General features: G+C 36.9%; 1 protein-coding gene across 8 annotated transcripts in view; it reads left to right on the top strand.

The window, feature by feature from the left end:
* YAP1 (Yes1 associated transcriptional regulator) overlaps positions 1-17,861 on the top strand; it is a 98,633-nt gene extending 80,772 nt beyond the window's left edge. For all 8 annotated transcript variants that reach the window (XM_055802141.1, XM_055802140.1, XM_055802142.1 and 5 more), the window contains 3 exons: positions 7,764-7,894; positions 13,014-13,126; positions 13,749-17,861. In XM_055802141.1, the coding sequence (XP_055658116.1) occupies positions 7,764-7,894; positions 13,014-13,126; positions 13,749-13,987 (483 nt within the window). In that variant the 3' untranslated portion in view covers positions 13,988-17,861. The remainder of the gene's footprint in view (positions 1-7,763; positions 7,895-13,013; positions 13,127-13,748) is intronic.
* Positions 17,862-18,910: the final 1,049 nt, after the last annotated feature.

Genomic DNA, 18,910 nt, shown 5'->3' with positions numbered 1-18,910 from the left:
AAATTCCCCTACTCAGTGAAGAATCTACAAAGATGTATGCCCAGTTGGTCACTGCTTGCTGAATCACTTGGATTTGTTTCAATTTTTTTTTTTTTTGCATTTCCTCTTACTGCATAAAATATAAGCATTTACAGTAGTTCCTGGGTAAAATACTATTTCAGTTCCCTATGAATTTTTTTTTTTTTTTTTTGGTTTATCTTAGTTGGTGTTTAATACCTTTCATCAACTTAGTTGAGAAGATTTCCAGTGTTCCAAGGAAGTATTAATTTCATAGGACACTATTACTACTTTTCAATAAAAGACTTTTTCAGTCACTTTGCATGTACACCAATCAGTCACTTTGCATGTACACCAATGCAAAGCTCTGTTACTGTCAGATTTGTGACATTTTCTAGAAAGTAAGGAAGGCATCATTAAAAACAGGTACTGTCTGGAATTCTGTACACTTGAACTTCTGTGATGTTGGTGAAGCTGGAAGTTTACTGGGGACTTCAGGTTTGTTTCGTTGGGGTTTTTTTCTTTTCCTAGTAATATGCCTTTGAATAACAAGATATACTTGTATTCAAATCTTAGTGGAAGCAGTAAGCAATAGTTGGTTTAGTTTCTTAGTGAATCCCAGTGTTGTCCCTTGAACCTCTTGTTTCCCATGCCTCTGTGTGTTATCTGAAGCTGACCTAGATTAACAAGATAAATAACTTGTCTTGGTTTCATCAAGGGTGTTTGTGGTGGGGGTGGGGGGGTGTTGGATTTTTTGGGGTTTTGTTGGTTTGGGATTTTTAACAAAGATAAGGTACTGAAGCCAGTCATTTGGTCTTCGAACGTGTCTTTTTTGCCAAGTGAAGATACAACCACTGGTATACAGAAACATTTTTGAAAATTACACTTAAAAGATGCAGGAAGAAAATAACAAGTCACTTGAGCAAATTCATAGCTCTGTTGTGTCCCTTGGTTTTAATTTGCCTTACTGCTTGATATTTGATAGAGAAAATGGCCTGTGATATGTCTTATTCTGAATAGCTGTTATGAAAAGATCCAGGTTTTGGGGAAGGCTAGCTGCGACAGTGAAGAGTCTTTCCAACAAAGTTTTTGTCCCACTTGAAATTTTTGCTTCCAATTGAACTTTTTTTAATCAATTGTCACAAATAGTACCTGAAACTTCTCATTTTAGTGGAAGTAGATATTCTATCCCTCCTTTTGTTGTTTTACTCACTTGATAGCTCTCTGTACTAGTACTAAGTTTTGCTTTGTCCCTCATGGTTTTAAGTTTTCTGTTAGATGTTTCCTTGCACAGTGAACAGAAACCGTTACTGATTTCTTACTGTCCAAAATCAATAACAAAATACTACTGGAGAGCTGTCATGCAGATAAGGGAGCTGAGCACTATGTACGATACTGTAACTTGAATGTTCCAAGTAGGCAGAAATCAATTTTGTATACATTTCTCTCAGTTTTCATTGAACTGTTGGCTTGTTATTGTTAGCTAGAATATTTTACTTCATTTTGTATGCGTGTCATTGAACTGTTGATATGTTATTAGCAGGAATATTTTACTTCATTAGGTAACAAACTTGTTATTCACTGGACTACCTTCAAAAATCTTTGCAATTAATGAACAGACTTCTTTAGTCTGTGGTAGCAAATTCAGCATGTAACAACAAATCTTAGCATATTGCCTCTATATAGGCATCTGTTTGTAGGAAAGTGCTTGTATTTTAGATTGCTAAAGGTCAGTTAAGATAATCTGTCAGGTACCTGTGATTTACTCTGCATCAGTTGCACAGACCTTTTTAAGAGAGCACCATGAGCCTTACGTGTAAGGCAGTACATTATGCAGTGCCATGACTTTAGAAATTAATTCAGGAGAAGACTTAACCAGCTGTCGAGAGGCTTCCTAAGCTGGAGCTGAAGGCTGCAGCTGGGGCGTTGTATGGTATTTTTTAAGCAAAATATTTGCTTCTTCATAAAATGACTTCTGACTGAGAGGTCTGGTAGACGTGCTCCAGCACACTAAACTGCAGGAGGTTTAAGACACGCGTCTTAAAAAAAGGAGTCGTCTGCCAGAGATTGCCTTAATAACAAGGCAGAACACGATGTATCTAATGTCGTTTTTTCATAATCTAGTAGCTGAAGTACTGGTATGGCTACACCACAAGACAGATCAGACACATGATCTATCAGAAAAATTATTTTTCAGCTAGGTTGGTTTTCTGACCTGTCTTAGTGTATGGCCATAGAAATGCTAGTTCCAGCTGAAGGGAGGGGTAAGAATACGCAGTCAAAGGCTATCTGTAATCACCAGTAAAAAGTCACTTTGGAATTGCCCCCGAATTATGACCCATAGTGATTAAGAGATCAAGGCACATATCTTCCTCTGTCCTGATTAACAAACTCTGCTTCTTCTAAACACTTTTAGATAAAACAGAAAATTTTGTTAAAGCATTGGAAATTTCAGCATGGAGTCAGATGTCCTGTAGAAATTACTGAGATCTTCCCTGGCCAAATTATTATTTAAGTCTTTGGTATTTATGATGAGCAGTACACTAAGGTACTACTTTAAATACTGCCTAGAAAATGCAAGCATTATGGAAAGGGAATCCTGTGTAGCTTTGAGGGTTTGAGGGGGAAGGGCGTGTTGGCTGCCATCAAAATATACAAAATGTGGAATTCAGCTAGTTTTCCTGCAAAAGCAACACTGCTGTTGTTCAGCTGTCTTGGGAACCAAGTGGTTTCTGCAGTAGTATAGCTTCATTCCTCATTGAAAACCATAGGTGTAAGTGAAACTTTATTAGTGTGGCTGTAGTTTGTTTCGCACTCTGTTGGTTTAAGTGGGAAATGTTGAGCATTGGTAGCTACAAAGTTACACAGTAGGAAAGATACTTGTATTATATGAGTAAGGTAAAAAATCAGAAGCTCTGATTCCACTTGCAGCACCTAAGCTTTACAGATCAACAAAGTAGTTTTACTGCTTGCTTGTGAATGTAGATCTTTATAGATAAATACTATTGTGTGAGTCTATGAAATACCCTGTCTAAAAGTCTGTAGAGTAAATCAGAACTGCATTTGTTGTCTCTGTCTGGTTTTTATGTCCCTAGTTGCTTCAGGACACGTTCTGTGTCTGAATAGTATTTGCAGCTCACTGCAGTGGATTTCCTGGAGTCACCAGTGCTGATTGCAGTTGCAAAACTTAAATCATAGAAGTATTTCTAAAGCAATTGGTCAGCAGAAGATATGAGTCATGTTGACCCTGAGTACGAGATGGCCATGAGTAACAGCTTTTGCTAGAAGCAAACAAAAATTGGTGGAGGGAGGCCATCCAGGTCTGCATGGCTTTCGTGATTGCTGGCTCCTGCTGACACATCCCTGCCCTACTGGTGCTCTGAGACACCTCGGCCGGGCAGGCGCAGCAGGAGCCACGGGCAGATAGATATCAAGGGGAGGGTGAAGCAGTGGCACAGCAAAGGACTGCAAAACCAGGCAAGAAGCCAGACAATTTACAAATGTGTATTCCAATTTATTCTGCCTTATCTGTACTTGCAATTCTCTGCGTAGCATTGAGTTCGTCACCAAGTGTATACAATACAATTAATTATTACTCTAGCGGTATCACCTCTTAAATTAATTTTGCTGGTTTTCATGATTGCAACACCGAATGATTTATGTTTCCCCCTTACTCTTCACTAATTGCATAACTCCTCATTGCTGAATTCATTTGTCTTCATCTGTCCATGTGTTTTCCTTGTTTCTTTTGTACATAGCTGTAACTTTGTGGCCTCAAACAAGAACTTAAATACTTTAGTCTGAAGAAATACTGGTGCTGTAAGTCTGCCTATAGGTGTTGTGCTCTTTTCTTTCCCTTAGCAGTTCTCTCCCATTCTAGTAAAGCTTGCGGATAAAAATTTGATAGTTGAACAATATTTGGGGTAGAAATGTTACAACTGGCCCTTTTAAAGTAAATTTACCAAAAAATCCCCAATTATAAGAATATACCAATTCAAGTTGAGTGACATATTATATGTTTAATACAGTAAGAACATGATACGAGTTGCACAAGGGAGTCTTTTGCCTTTCCTCAAAAACACCGTGAAGATAAATATAAAAATGCTCTGAAAAGAGTAACTTCATAAAGTTAATTTGATCATGGTGTGAATGACCTGGAACTTCATGTAAAACTTAATCTGTATGTAATTATGGGGGGGGAAAAAAAAAAGAATAAGGCCAGCCAGATAAATTAACACAATGCTGACCTTATTTTTAAAATTACTTTGCTTAAGGAGATGACAGATCATTTTGGTCTTTAGGTAATAACCAAAATTCAGCTTTTGTGTTAACAATAGGAATGCTAAGCTTTTATTTTCCCAGAGGCACTTAGTAAGTTTGACATACTTATAAAAGTAGGATGAGATCAAGTTATAGAAATCTAAGCCAGGAGTTTGTCATGGTTTTATTTTTCCTCCAGACTTTAAATACTTCTAATAAAAGATAAATTTTAAAGCATGAACTAAAAGCCTAGAGTTCAGATTGCTCTGTTTGGAGCTGGGAAAGGCTTGTACAGTCCCATACATTTTTTTTAAGTGCAGGAAACACATAACTTTTTTTCTTGAAAATCAATTTTATAAGGAAGAAGAAATGAAAAGACCATTCTCCAAGCAATACAACTTTAGCTTATGTTACATGCATTTTTAATGAAAAATAGTCGTAATACACTCTTTAGGACTTGTAAAAACTTAGCTTATCTCACAGAATGTTTAAAAATTGCTCTATTTGTTTCTCAATAGCTTGTCTTTTTTGGTAAATCCTTTCTCTTTTAGACTCCCAAATGGACATAAATTTATTACTTGAATGAGTAATGGAATAAAATTCTTTTGAGGGGGAAGTGCTGTAGGTCTGCCTCCTGAATAAGTAGTGGTAATGCTACTTACAAATAGTTAAAAATAGTTGTCGTTTTGTACTTTCAGCAATGTTGTTATTAAAACAAGGATAAAAGTAGCACTATTAAGTAGTAATATTAAAAAGGCTTACTTCACTACATTGTAGTGCCAAAGAAGAGGCAAAATACTGTTCTGTCTCCAGATTTAACATCTCTCTTCATTGTGCCTTCAGTGAAATGTGATTTTTTTTCTTTTTTGGCTAGCTAGTATCTGAACTACATTTGTTTACCATACTATTTAAGTTCATATATTGATGAAACATCAATCTCTGCTACCCTGTAAGGATTTAGAAATTAAAGAAGGTAACTTCCTCATTTTTCCAAATTGCTTATTTGTTTGTACTGACTTTTTTTCTTAAGGCACAGAAGAGAAATTTGTGGGGTTTTTTCTTTCCTGGTTTCAGTAGCTCTTGAAAAGGGGACCTGTATGGATTTCTCGTGTCTCTTTCTCTTGTTTTTTTAACTATTGCATTAGGAGTCATTGCTGATTGGAAAGACCAGGCCTACCACACAATGACATACAATGTCACTTCAGTGCGTTATATACAGAAAGGACTCCGTGTTGGTTTTATTTTGTCATCACTCTTTGGGGCGCTGATGTGTGATTAAGCTTCTTCCTCAAGCTGCTGGCACTTTTGGCCCCTTTTCTTCAGCCTAGTCAGGGACTGTAGCCCAAGGAAATAAAAATGCAATGCACAGATCGAAGCAAGAAGGAAGGGAAAAAGACAGAGCATTCTTGCTGTGGCCAGCTAGTTGTAGGTATGTAAGAGCAGAGCGCTCACTGATGGACAGCTCTGCTGTCAGGGTGGAGAAGAAAGATGTGGAGAAAGAAAGGTAAAAGTTTCTAGAAGCAGTGGTGCAAAATAGAAGTTATTTTATTTTTTTTATTTTTTTTTTTATTTTCCCTTCCTCCTTTTTCATTGGACTAATAGCAAGATAGAATCAGTTAAAAGTAGCTACATCACATGAAGGCAGTTTCTCAGAGAAGGGAAGTCGCAGGTGACATTTGGAGGAATTCTGGTCTCCAGAGGAGGGGCATAAAGATTATGTGGTGAGCGAGCAGTTCTTGAGCCATGTCTGGGATGGCTGCTCTTAAGACTTTCTACCTTCTCCAGATCACCATTTGGGAAGCATTCCAGGAACAAAAACTTTTTTTTCTTTTTTCTTTTCTTCTTTTTTTTTTTTTTTTCCCTTAAATGGATTGAGTCCACCTGTATATCAGCCACCTTGTATCAAGGCTGATGTGGCTGATAAAAGTTTGTAAACTTAGCTATGAAGTAAGACCTCATTATATAGTCTTTGCACTTGTTTTATTACATAAGCAAATGATAATCATATGGATAAGCAGCCTATAGAAATGATTCAAAGGTGCCTACCATCCTGTGATCTGTAAATGGGGAGTAGTATTATTACGATTTATTAGAGCAGTGGCCAAGTAAGTGATAGTGAGCAGAGAAGTGGATTTACTTGGAGTAGGCAATTGGGTGTGATAAACACAAAAACCAGTGGCATGTTTGTACACTTTCTGCAAAGGTCTGATCAACAGGAGTGAGAAAACCTTCTAGTATAAGACATGAAAACTGGTATTAAAGGAACGTGTTATGTAGAGTAATAGTCCACAGGAATGGGAGTGAAGCATATGTAGATTAGAAAAGGAAAAAACAGGTGGTAGGGAAGCATTCAACATTTGGCACAATCTGCTGGAAAATAACCTTGGGATTTTTTGAAAAGAAATCACTTTGAAGAAGAATTGGAGAAAGATTATGTTGTATCTTAGAAGTCTACCGTAATCCTTAGGCTAATAATTGAGAATGGATGAAGACCTCTCATTTTACAGGTGAGAAATACTGAGTATTGTCAATGCTGACAAGATTGCTTTTGCCTGAGATTAGCTTCCCAGACACAGCCTGGAAATCACATACTACTAATAATGGTAATAAGATAGTCAATAGATTTATTTAGCAGTCTCTACATGAAGAAAGCACAGGCTTGGTGAACCATTAATGATGTTTTAGGAGGGTTGCTTGAAGAAAATTATTGTATTTTTCACATGCGTAACTCATGGATTACCTGTTTAAAAAGGGAGAGAGAGGACACAGGAAATTACATAAGATTCTGCTTATATCCAGCCACCTTTAAATTTGTGTATTTTATGTTAAAACTTATTTTCATTAATTAGTAATTATAAGCTTTATGGATGGATTGATCCAAGCTGGTGCAGTCAGATGCGTAAAATATCTATGTAATCTAGGTTTGTAACTTCAGAAGTCCAATTACTCAGAAGTTGTTAGGGATTGGAAGAGCTTTTAAGATTTACGTGTGGGACAAATCATTGATCTGGTCAATCAGAAATTTCAAAATGTATGCCTCAAACATGAGGAGTAAATGGGAACTTGTAGGTAAAGGCTTTAAATTTTGCTGAATGAAACAAGCAAGGTAAAAAGGAAACCAGGGACTAAATCAGAAATTAAAATACAGGGGAAAAAGATACAGACATATCATAGGGGTCAGACAGTGTTAACAGTTCCTTTCTGATCTTAAGAATAGGCTTAGCAAAAGGATATTGCAGTGAACTAGGAAAGATTTATGTAAATATACAGATACTTATATCCATAAATACATTTATAGTGAAGTCTCCAATACTGGGCTTGACTGGTGGAACTTGCATTATCATTGAAGTTGGTAAAAAATCTCACTTTGTCTTTAGAAACTTCATTTCATTGTAGCTGGAAACAGTATAAGCATCAATTACCTGTAATGCCATGTGTTCATGTATCTGAAAAGTGCACTCAGATGCCTAACATGATCTTTCTTTCTCTCCCTCCCCCTGTTCTAGGAATTGGCTCTCCGTAGCCAGCTTCCAACAATGGAACAAGACAGTGGATCTCAAAATCCCGTGTCATCTCCTGGAATGTCACAGGAACTAAGAACAATGACTACAAATAGTTCTGATCCTTTTCTCAACAGGTTTGTAGGAGTAGCTACTAGAGGGGAAAAAAATTGATTTAGAATTCTGTTTGGTACATGTAATAGTTTATTTTGAACATCTGTCTGTGCCAAAAGCCACAGCTGTAAATGAATCTTTCCTTAAATGGCAAGTCTAGTAAAAGTTGAGGATTAAAAGCTGTCTCCTGTGGGAGGAAGTAGTCTGTTCAGACTTGTAGGAAAGTTTTTTATTCAAAGTCATAACATGTTTGGCTCTGCATAATCTGTTGACTAGCAGTCATTTCAAATTACTGACTCAGAAGGATTTGTGAATAGCTTGCTGTGAGATCAAATGAACTGTGAGGCACATTTTAGGACTACACCTTGAGGTTCATTTTAAGGTTTCTCCGTTCACTCCTCCCCTCCACTTCAGGTATTTAATTTAGCAGTATTTTTACTCATAATGTTAAATCTGCAAATAGTGGCATGTTTCGTGTTAAATGCTGTATTATTTCGAAGTGGGTCTTTTAATTAAAAGATCTATAATTTTACAGCACAGACTAGTCTTTTTCATGTAACTCTTTCCTTAACCCCTCTGAGTTGGAGTTTGTTTTGGTGGAAATACTATTCTAATTGCATCTTGCAAATGCTTCGTGCTAATGATTACAACTTGGGAGAAACTGCTGCAGCTTAAGATAATGCTGTATATTTTGCTTAGCATGCTGGAAAGAAAAGATGAAAATTGTAAAACAGTCAAATCTCCAAGCCACAAAGACATTTATTAATGCAGTAAAACTCTACAAACACTTCAGCAGTATCAAGTAGTTGATCTGAAATTGGAGTAGTTAATTTTGCAGTTCTCCATTGTACTATATTTTGTCAGCATTCTGAACTGATATCAATTCAGTATCCCCTACCGTAAAAGAGGAAAAAAATACGTATTCTGTCAGAGTTCATCACTACGTTTCTGCATTACCTTGTAATATTAGCCTAACTTTAAGATGCTTATTGTAAGTGCTTATGAAGTATAACAACATGCTTGTCCTTCTCTTTAATGGTACATTATTATACTCATGGAAAACTCCATAAAATTTTATCTCGATTCTTTCAGTTTAAGTCTTAACTTCTATGGCTTTTGCTACTAATACAGTTTCAAACCTACTCATCAGGTAAGAAATCCACATCATGTTAGAACTGGCATGAATTTGGAATAGGGCAAGTTTAAATACCTGTTGTAATTTTAGATACTGAAAACTTCCTTGTTCAAATGTTCAAATCCTTGCAAACCTTTGCTGCAACTATAAATCTCATCCCATATTCTTTTAAATAACTTAAAGTTGTTAATACACATGCTTAAGTTCTTCATCCCTGAAGAGGTAGTGTCATTGTACGTAACTTTTCCAGTTAAATGATGTTACATCACCTTAGCTTGTTTGTTTCATTTTCTGCCTTTTCCAGAAGACTTATCCGTCATTTCGTATACTCTGTCCTCACTCTAATTCTTAAAATTGGTAAAGTTCAGTGGAGATCATGCAAGAACATAACCTCCATCTTGCCAGTGGAATCTGTTGTCATGCATATAGTTTAGGTTATGTAAAACATAAAAAGTATCTTGCTCTTAAGCTTTTTCTCCTACTGCATGAAGTATTGTCCGTGCTAGTGTTGTGTGTGTGCTACTGTGAAAGCAGGTAAAAACCTTCTATCTCAAGGTACACAGTCCTTTGTATATATTGGAGAAAAACAAGTTTAGAAGAAAAAAAAAAACAAGGCCTTGCACATGGAGAAGAAAGTAGTGGTGTTTTGTTATGAAACTCATAAGGAAGTAAGCAGTATTTTCAAGTTTTTGGTAAGCCTTTCAGGAAGACTTACCTTCTACACAGATCCTATTAAAAAACTTCATTTTTTGTTAGAGGGAGGGATTGTGCTCCACTGAATTCATCCTGGGTTCTGATGTGAGCCTTAACTGTGCTGGCCTGTCCCAAGGAACAAAAAGGACAAAGAATCTTAAAACTGACCTGCTCTCCATTGAGAAACCTCTGTAGACAGATGATGGCCTTGATGCTACTAGCTTGAATTTTTGGGAGGCTGTTGCCATCATACGTTGAGCCCAGGTATATTTGGAAATTTATTCTGAAATTATGTAGAATTGTCACATCTTTGAAACCTGTTTTCTGATGTGAAAGAAATGCATCTTCAGGTTTCAAATGGCCATGGCAGTGGACTGATGCAGTTTATTCATTGTGAGTCTACACACATGAAATACAAAATGATGGATCTTTTCTATTAATTAGAAAGAGGAAAAAAAGCTAGAAAGGGCAAATTGATTGTTTTTGGCAGATTGATAATTGCCAAGGACTATTTACTGTAAAATGCAAAAAGATACTACTTGCCTAGTTGCAAGTATGTTTAACGGGGAGGTTTTTTTGTAGCCCTTACCTCACATAAAATACTGGAAGTCTGTACCTGACCTGAGCTCAGAGTATCTTAATTTGCATTTTGGTCTGAGCATTGTCCCCTTCTAAGTAATTTTAGGTACATCACCACACTTAATTCTGGCATATGGGTAAGGGAAGGGGATTTTTAAAAAGGACTTTTGTGGATATGCATTGCTATCTCTGAATTAGATACAGTAGTCCAATAGTTTTGCCCTAAAGATCTCCTTGATGTCCCTTATGTTAAAGTTCAGACTTAGAGAAATGCTTCTTCCTATCTTTATAGGGTATATATAAAGTTCCTGGTGAGGCAGCCCTCCTGTCTTTAGGTAGGAGGTACCAAAGTTGGTTATCCAGAGTTCAGGTAGCTGGAAATTTTCCACTGCCTACATAATCAGAACATCCAAAAAATCTCAGAAAATAATTGCTACATTGGAGCAATTTAAGAAAATGTACAGTAGTGTTTTCATTTACATAGTCAATCTTGTACCTGCTGTCTTCAGTACTTACTGTCATTAGTGGTATGTTTTGTTTTTTGAGTGGGACATCCAGCAGTGCAGAATTTATTAGACTATTTCACCTTTTGATCTGTCATTTTGTATATGTTTTTGTCTATTGGATTTATATTGGTAGTGATGGTAATTCTCTGTTTAACTTCTAAACTGGGATTTCTGTTTTTGTATACACATTAAGAAGTATTAGTTGAAGAAGCATCCATTCTATTTTGGGTAATGCAGTTTAGCTGCATGCAGTAATTTTGGGTGCTGTGAGTACTAAATGAACTCTCCTTGTTGAAGAAAATGGAAATGTGTGTTAAGGAGTGATTTGAAGAGACGGGCTGAACATTCCGAGTGTGAGAGCACCAGCCAAAAAGCCTTCTCAACCAGAGTGGCATAGTTCAGCATAGTCTCAGTTCTGTTTTTAGTATTTTGTCCCACAAAGTAAACCAGCATTTTTTTTCCACAGAAGTTTTAAATAGCTTAATTATTAGGATTGTTATCAAATGTGTGGTGATACTATTTTTAAATCCATCTAAACGCCAAGAAATATTTATGATTTAACTATAAAGAAATGTTGAGTTTCTTTCTTGTATGCAAAGGTGTCTTTGTGAAATCTAATATATATATATATTTTTTCATGGCTGATGGCATTCTGCTTGCATCTGATGTTGTCTAGCTGTTTAACCATCATCTGTTTGGTCCTTCATACTTGACAAAAAGGCATAAGTTGTGTATTTCATGAGCACGTTATGAGAAGGATCAGTATGTCTTCAAATGCTAATTTTAACAGTAAGGCAGGCTGATATTACTTAGTATTCAAGCTGGAAAATCAGTAAAGATTCTCAGTGAATGCTACCACAACCTGAAGAAATACAAATTTTGAAAGTATTTTGTGAGGCTTGGCTGTTAGGAGATGCAAGGGGAGGGAAGTAATGGTGTATTTCTACAGCTGCTTATGCCGGCCACAGTTCTTGCCAGAAACCTGCTCCTGCTTGGGCTCTCCATGGACCGCAGCTTGCCTCAGGGCATGTCTACCTGCCGCACGGGGTCCTCCACAGGCTGCAGGGTGGCTCTCTGCTTCACCACGGTCCTCCATGGGCTGCGGGGAAACAACCTGCACCACCATGATCTTCTCCATGGGCTGCAGGAGAATCACTGCTCTGGCGCCTGGAGCACCTCCTCCCCCTCCTTCTGCACTGACCTTGACGCTTGCAGGGCTGTTTGTCTCACATTTTCTCAGTCCTTTCTCCCAGCTGCTGCACAGTGGTTTTTTACCCTTTCTTAAATACATTATGACAAGGGTACTGCCACTGTCACTGATGGGCTGAGCTTTGGGCAGCAGCAGGACCATTTTAGAGCCAGCTGGGACCACCTGTGTCTGACATGGGGTCAGCTCTTGGTGTCTTCTCACAGAGGCCATCCCTGCAGCCCTGCTGCAACGAAAACTTTGCTATGTAAACTCAAGAGACTGGCCTACTTCCCCCATCCCAGCCCATATTTCCCACTGCAGCTTTCTTGAGCTTGTTCACTCCAGTAGCGGTAAGATAGCAAATGCATGTCAGGCCCCATGCCATCACTTTTTTGTTAACTGTTCTGTCAACGAGATCGTTCTAAACCAGGGTTTGTTTACAGGATGGCTTCTGTACCAGTATTTGATTTATATTAGGGCGCTCTCTTGCCATGACGTGTGACTGAACTAGTAGTAATGCAACAGTGGGAAGCAATTGAATCACTAAAGGAGTTCCAGCTATAGCTCCTATTTATAACAGCAGGGACCTAAAAATACACTTCAGTGGTTGATAAAACATGGGGACATTAGTAGCTAGATATTTTTTTTTTTTATCCTTCTAGAAGTGTGAAAGGGTACGCCATTATTATTTTTATAATCATTAGGGACTCTCTGTGATATCCTTCCAATAGTTTTTAGCTGCGGGTGAGTGTGAAAAGTTTAACGCTATGCAGAACACAGGTAGGCAGTTTTTAAAAGCTGCTTAAGTATGCTCTCATCAAGTTAAATTGAATCTAAATAATGCGGTTTTAAGGGCTGCATAAAATAAATCCCAGGTGTCTCTCACAGGCAAAGGCTTCAGGTTTTGATTAGAATAGAGCATTTCTTGTGTGACAGTGATGGTTTTCATAGCCCTTGAATTAGTTCAAAAAAAAAAGCATTTATTTTAATTTCTTCGTTACTGTATCCTCATTTTTTTTGCTCTCTTTCTTCTGTTACAGCGGAACATATCACTCCAGAGATGAAAGCACAGATAGCGGACTTAGCATGAGCAGTTACAGTGTACCCAGAACCCCCGATGACTTCCTGAACAGTGTTGATGAGATGGATACAGGTCTGTGTTTGTGTACATCCTTAGTGCATGTTTTCCAAATATACTGTGTCCATTCCCAATGAAAAAAAGCAACTCTTGAGACACTGTGATACTTTTCACATTGTTTTTCTACCACCTTCTATTTCTGTAGCACAAATATTATGGTTAGATTTGTGAAAAACATAATCGGCTCTGTTGGGAGGATGGGGGATGGCTCACCATATGCTCAACATATCACTCCTCTTGTTATATGGAATTTGAGTGTCCGTTTGCTTTTTTAAGTAATACTGTTTGTTCAGAGCTAAGTGTAGTACCTCATCCAGTGTTGCTACTACACCAAATATTGCTAATACTAATCTCTAAAACAATATTTGACTTTTTCCTTTAAGTGTACAAATTAAAACATGCTAAATGACATCAAAGATCTGTAGAGATTTGGGTCAGTAGGTGAAAAGATTGAAACAAGGCATGTTCTTTATACACCTGCACGCAGTCAAGTTGTCTTTTGTTTTTGTGATGTATTTCTATAAATCGTTTTGCTTGTATGATGCAAGGATTAACCTTTAAACCAGTTATCCTGATAAGCTGTGTGTTCGGTACTTCCAGTATATTTAATATCCATCTTGCTTTGTGTTATAACTAGGTGACAGTATCAGCCAAAGTAACATCCCATCCCATCAGAACCGTTTCCCAGACTACCTTGAAGCCATTCCAGGGACAAATGTGGACCTTGGGACACTGGAAGGAGATGGGATGAATATAGAAGGAGAAGAACTGATGCCAAGTCTGCAAGAGGCTTTGAGCTCTGACATCCTTAATGACATGGAATCTGTCTTGGCAGCCACAAAGCTAGATAAAGAGAGTTTTCTTACTTGGTTATAGGGGCCTCAGGGAGACTGAATTCTAAATCTGTGAAGGATCTAAGGAGATTAGGACATCTGTATCTGAAGCTCAGAACGAGCCAGGGTGGCACACTTTGGCTTGTGTTCAGAAAAAGTAAATGAACAAATATTCAACAAGATTCTTTCGTTTTGCTCTTCCTTGTCCATCGCTGCTGTTATATATTGCTGACTTTTTTCCACAGTTGACTCTGGAGAACAGACATCTTCTTGATCTTTTTCTATTGCTGTTGCAACTACTGTTCAAGGGGGGTGGGGAGGGATGATGAGCCTATTTGGATGACGAATGCCATTCCTTTTGTCCTAGTGTGCTCTTGCATATCATTTTATCTAAGTACTCAGATATTATGAGAGTTAATTTCTGCATGTCACTGCTTGTAGTTTGCTCAGCTAGTTGTCTTCTGCTGCCTGTGGCAAGTGGTAAAACATGACATACTGGGGTGACAAGCCAAAAATGATGTATCTGGTCAAAAGAAGTCAATACTGATTTGGAGATATGACTTAAAGGAGGGCTGAAGACTGTTTGGCATTAAGTGTTTCTACTAGTAGCTCTTTTATTAGTCACAAAGTGCTCTTGTTCATATTTTATGTTAGAGTAAATCATGAGTCATTTTACATAGAAGCATATATGAACTTTGATTGTTGCCACATATTCTAGCCTAACTTTTGTTTGTCAAAAATAGTTTGATTATTTTTGTTAGTTGGTTTAACTGTAGCTGTAGGATGGGAAGTAATTATAGGTGTTCTTTTTTTTTTTAAGAGTGAAATCTAAGGGTTTTTTTCTGATTTCACATAGTCTTATTTAAATCTGAATTGTCTGCTTTTTTATACTTAAAACATGCATTGTAGCCTGATAAGCTAGTGAGTACATAAACCAGTATGTTTTGCCTGTAACTTTTTTATGTTTTTAAAGGCTAGCTTTGAATGTAATCATTAGAATTCATGACCAGTGGCTTATTTTTCATGTTTATTTGCAAGAATTTGAATTAGAATCTGATTGCAGCAATGTAAAAGTTAGAATCCTAAGTGTCGTATGTACAATTTTTGAATGCATTTTAAAGTAGCAGAAACCATTTTAAAATGACAGATGCATCTAATCTCTCTTCTGATTTTCAGTTTTGATATCTAAGCAAGTTTAGATTTTAAAATCCTTAATGGAAAAAAACTTCATGAAAAGTTTCTTTCAAGTTAACATGGAAAAAGTCTGAACTATTAATACCACTCTAAGTTGCAATGAAAAGGCTAGAACACCAAAAAAAAAATCCTCCAGAACAACTCCTACGTGTAAGTTATCAAATTCTGTTTGGTGAAAAATAAGCCCTGGACGCTATATGTAGAAGAATGTAAAGATATGTGTTAGATGGTGACATGAGCAGGTAATGAAGTGTATATTAGTAGTAGAGCTTAGCATGGGGTAGAGGTGAATATGAATTATCTTTATTTTAACAGGAAAAGATGTATCACTAAGTTGTCTGCAGGAGTTGACATAGTTTCCAAAGAGTATTTTTAAATGAACAAAATGAGCATGAATCAAACTTTGAGTATAAGCTATGAAGTTTTGTGGGGCTTTTGTTTTTTTCTGATGAAAAATAGTGTCACCAGGTAACACCTCTGTAATTAAGGGCCTGTCACCATTCTCAACGTGAGCCTTTATTTCAAAGGGTGTATAACATGACTATAATGATACTGTAAGCGTGAAACTTGGTTTTGAAAAAAATCTCAGCTAGCAGGGAATTCTCCTGGGGAGAGATTTTTTGGGGTTTTTTTTGTTTTGTGGTTTTTTTTAAAAGACATTGGTTGGTTATTCAACTTAGGAACGAATCAGCAAAACAAAACAAAAAAACCCTGTATTATTATCATTTGGATATTTTTATGCTTCAGAAATAGTTCTGGTTTAGGATAATGTAAAGAATGAAAACTGAACCAAGTCTCATTTTAAAAACTGAAGCAGCAGAGGCAGAGATTTGAAATTAGCCACTATAAATGTACACTTACTACTTTATGTAATGATATTAGTGTTTGAATTACACAGAATTGTTTGTGGCTTGTTACGGGATAGAGCCAGGTTTTAAAGTACCAATTTTTAAAACACATCCACAATGACAATATTCTGCTACACCAATAATTCAGTGATTAATAGGCCACTTTTATTGTGCAATGACACAGTAGCTCCTAAAACAGTATATTGTGTCCAAGATAGGGATTTTAGTAGCATTTTTACAATTTCATTATCGACTTCTCTCTTCTTCCCTTCAGGAAAAAAAAGACACTAAGTTGTTATAACTTGAATGGTCTGACATAAAACCACAACAGCAAGGAAATGCAGAGTTGATTCCATTTCAGTTGTCTTCCACAGTTGTATCCAGGTATAATAGCACATACAATGCACTGAGTGCAAACTCCTGACATGCTGTACCTTGCTACAACAGGGATGAGTACAGACCAGATTTTCTTTCCTTGCTTTTGTGTGTTTGTCACAGCTTTAATATTTGAATGTTTTCTTCTCATTGTAGAAACACTAAATGGCTTATACTGTATTTGGGTAGCACTGCTTAGGATAGATACTGACAAACTGGGAATCCTTGAACTGTTCTAACATTAATTATGTTTTGTGATACTTATTTTAATTGATTTTAATACATTTCCGTTCTCTCATTTATTAGGAAACATACCATAGAGATGCTGTACTGTTGGCAATCAAAGTTAATTTGGAATTTTTTTTTTTAATTCTGCAATTGCCTTGTTTGATGAAGTGGTTAAAATTGTTTGAAATGCAAAAGTGTTTTGGGTAGTATTTTATACTGATGTATATATTGAAACAGAAATCATTGTAATAATTGTAATAGCTTTTAGTTATAAATACACTATATGCAGACAGATGGGGCTGTACAGTACTGTGCTGTTCAACACCTGGGCAGGGCTACTGCCTGGGAACAGGTTGCAGTGTCAGTAAACCATATGGATCAAATATTGTACCATTCAGTGTTGGCGCTCACCAATGCAAAAGAAGAAGAGGCAATTTCAACATGATTAACACTACATAGCTTTCACACATCTGGTAAATTAGTACTAGAGTGACCTTTTCACTTACAAGCATGTTTTTTATACAAATTAACAGGTGTGCCTGTGTAAAATAATTTGTTTTCTGTATCTTGGAAAAAATACTCTCCACATTTAGAATGTTGTATGTTAGAGAACTCTTAAATGCACCCTTGTCAAAATTATATATATTAGTTACCAATGTTACTTTTAGATACAAGCATGACTGTAAGTTAGGTACTTAAGTACATTCTGTTACATTATTTTTCTTTATGTAATACTTTTTCAGTTGTTTTATTTGGTATAAATATATACTTTGTGCTTAAACATCTTTGTTTGTTTTTAACATTCAGTAGTATGTAAAGATACTGATTTCCCTCAGTAAGATGGATGCATTGAATTGTTGGAATTCCTATTGTAGTATGTCTGTTCTCATCCCGCTCGTCACTGCTTTTGTAGTCGTGAACTCCAGTCCTGCAAACATTCTGTACAAGCTCACCTAAGAGACGGAGTCCCACTGAAGTCAGTGAAGGTTTAACATTAAAATATACATCTCTGCGTGATTGCAGTAATGAAGAGACAGTGACTCTCGTGAGCCTCGTACAGTTTGTGTAAAACAATACTTCAATTGCATATGGCACTATAGTGAGAGCTGGTAACAACATCTGTTATCTACTATAAGAAAGCATCCACTTTTTGCAGATATGCTGGCAATGTTCAGGATTTTCCCACGTAGCAGATACATTTTTGGCTAACTCTACGTTTATACAATAATTTGTGGCAGACTATCAATAAAGACACACTATTTTCATTTCCAAGTTTTGACTTATGAATTGTGAAATATGTAATGACATACCTTGAAAGTGTCTGAAGATTTTTAGTTAAAAAAAATCTTCACAGGATTCATTAATTTTGACCTCCTGTAAAACAGTAATTCTGAAAGGTGTCTTTTCAGTGTAATGCAGTTTGTGATGGCTGACATCATGCACTGTTTGTATTTTAGCAGTTCCAGAGTTACTACTATTCAGTGCTGAAATGCCTCAACCCTGTGAAATTCAGTGCAGTTGTGTGCTTTCTTAGTTAAAGGTCCAGGGCTGGGTGCTTCTATCAGTTTGTCTTTTACTTGTGAGTTCATAGCTACGTTTATTCACTCGGATCCTTTGAATTTAAACCTAACACCACACCTTGCACCTGGGAGTAGAAAGCCAGTGCCAGGGCATGACAAGGCACCGATTTAACTTGCTGATATCACTCCCATATATGAGGTGGTGACATACCGCAGTAGCTGCAGTATGAGTGACCTTCTGAGGCAGCCCTAAATAGACTGTATTGCAGGAAAGCAGGATATCTGGTCCAGGTGTTCCAGGCTCACTTGGCAATTCTTTCTGAAATATTTTCAGCACTTAATTAAAAATAAAAAGTATTTGTTTCAGTAACAAGCCAGAAACAGTATGCTTCCAAGGAAGCTTTGGGTCTTCTCTATACCAATGTACAAATTCCCAGCAAAAAAAGTGTTTTTCACCTAGGATCATTAACAAAATAATTATTTGAGATCAGTCTATGATCAGTCTAGCACCTCCTGTTTTGGAAGTTCATTTGGAGATAAAGTGGGCCCTCTTTTATTTGCAGTATCAGCATCCATAGTTTATATCTTCCTTCTGAAGAGTAAAGGTGTGCTTCTTGCCCCTTGGCATCACCACTTACTGCTGACAATAGTTACCCACCCCCTCTAAGTCTGTGTGTCATCAAGATAGGAGGATGTCTGTACAGCATGAGAAATCTCGGTTGACATGAAATGGTAAAACCAGCACTAACTGAAGAACCAAATCGTGTTTAGAGTATAGGTTAGAGATTTGTACCAACTACC

This window comes from Falco peregrinus, chromosome 4, assembly GCF_023634155.1.
Source record: "Falco peregrinus isolate bFalPer1 chromosome 4, bFalPer1.pri, whole genome shotgun sequence".
Lineage (NCBI taxonomy): Eukaryota > Metazoa > Chordata > Aves > Falconiformes > Falconidae > Falco > Falco peregrinus.
Note: the sequence above shows the minus strand (reverse complement) of the source record. Positions and strands in the feature narration are given on the sequence as shown.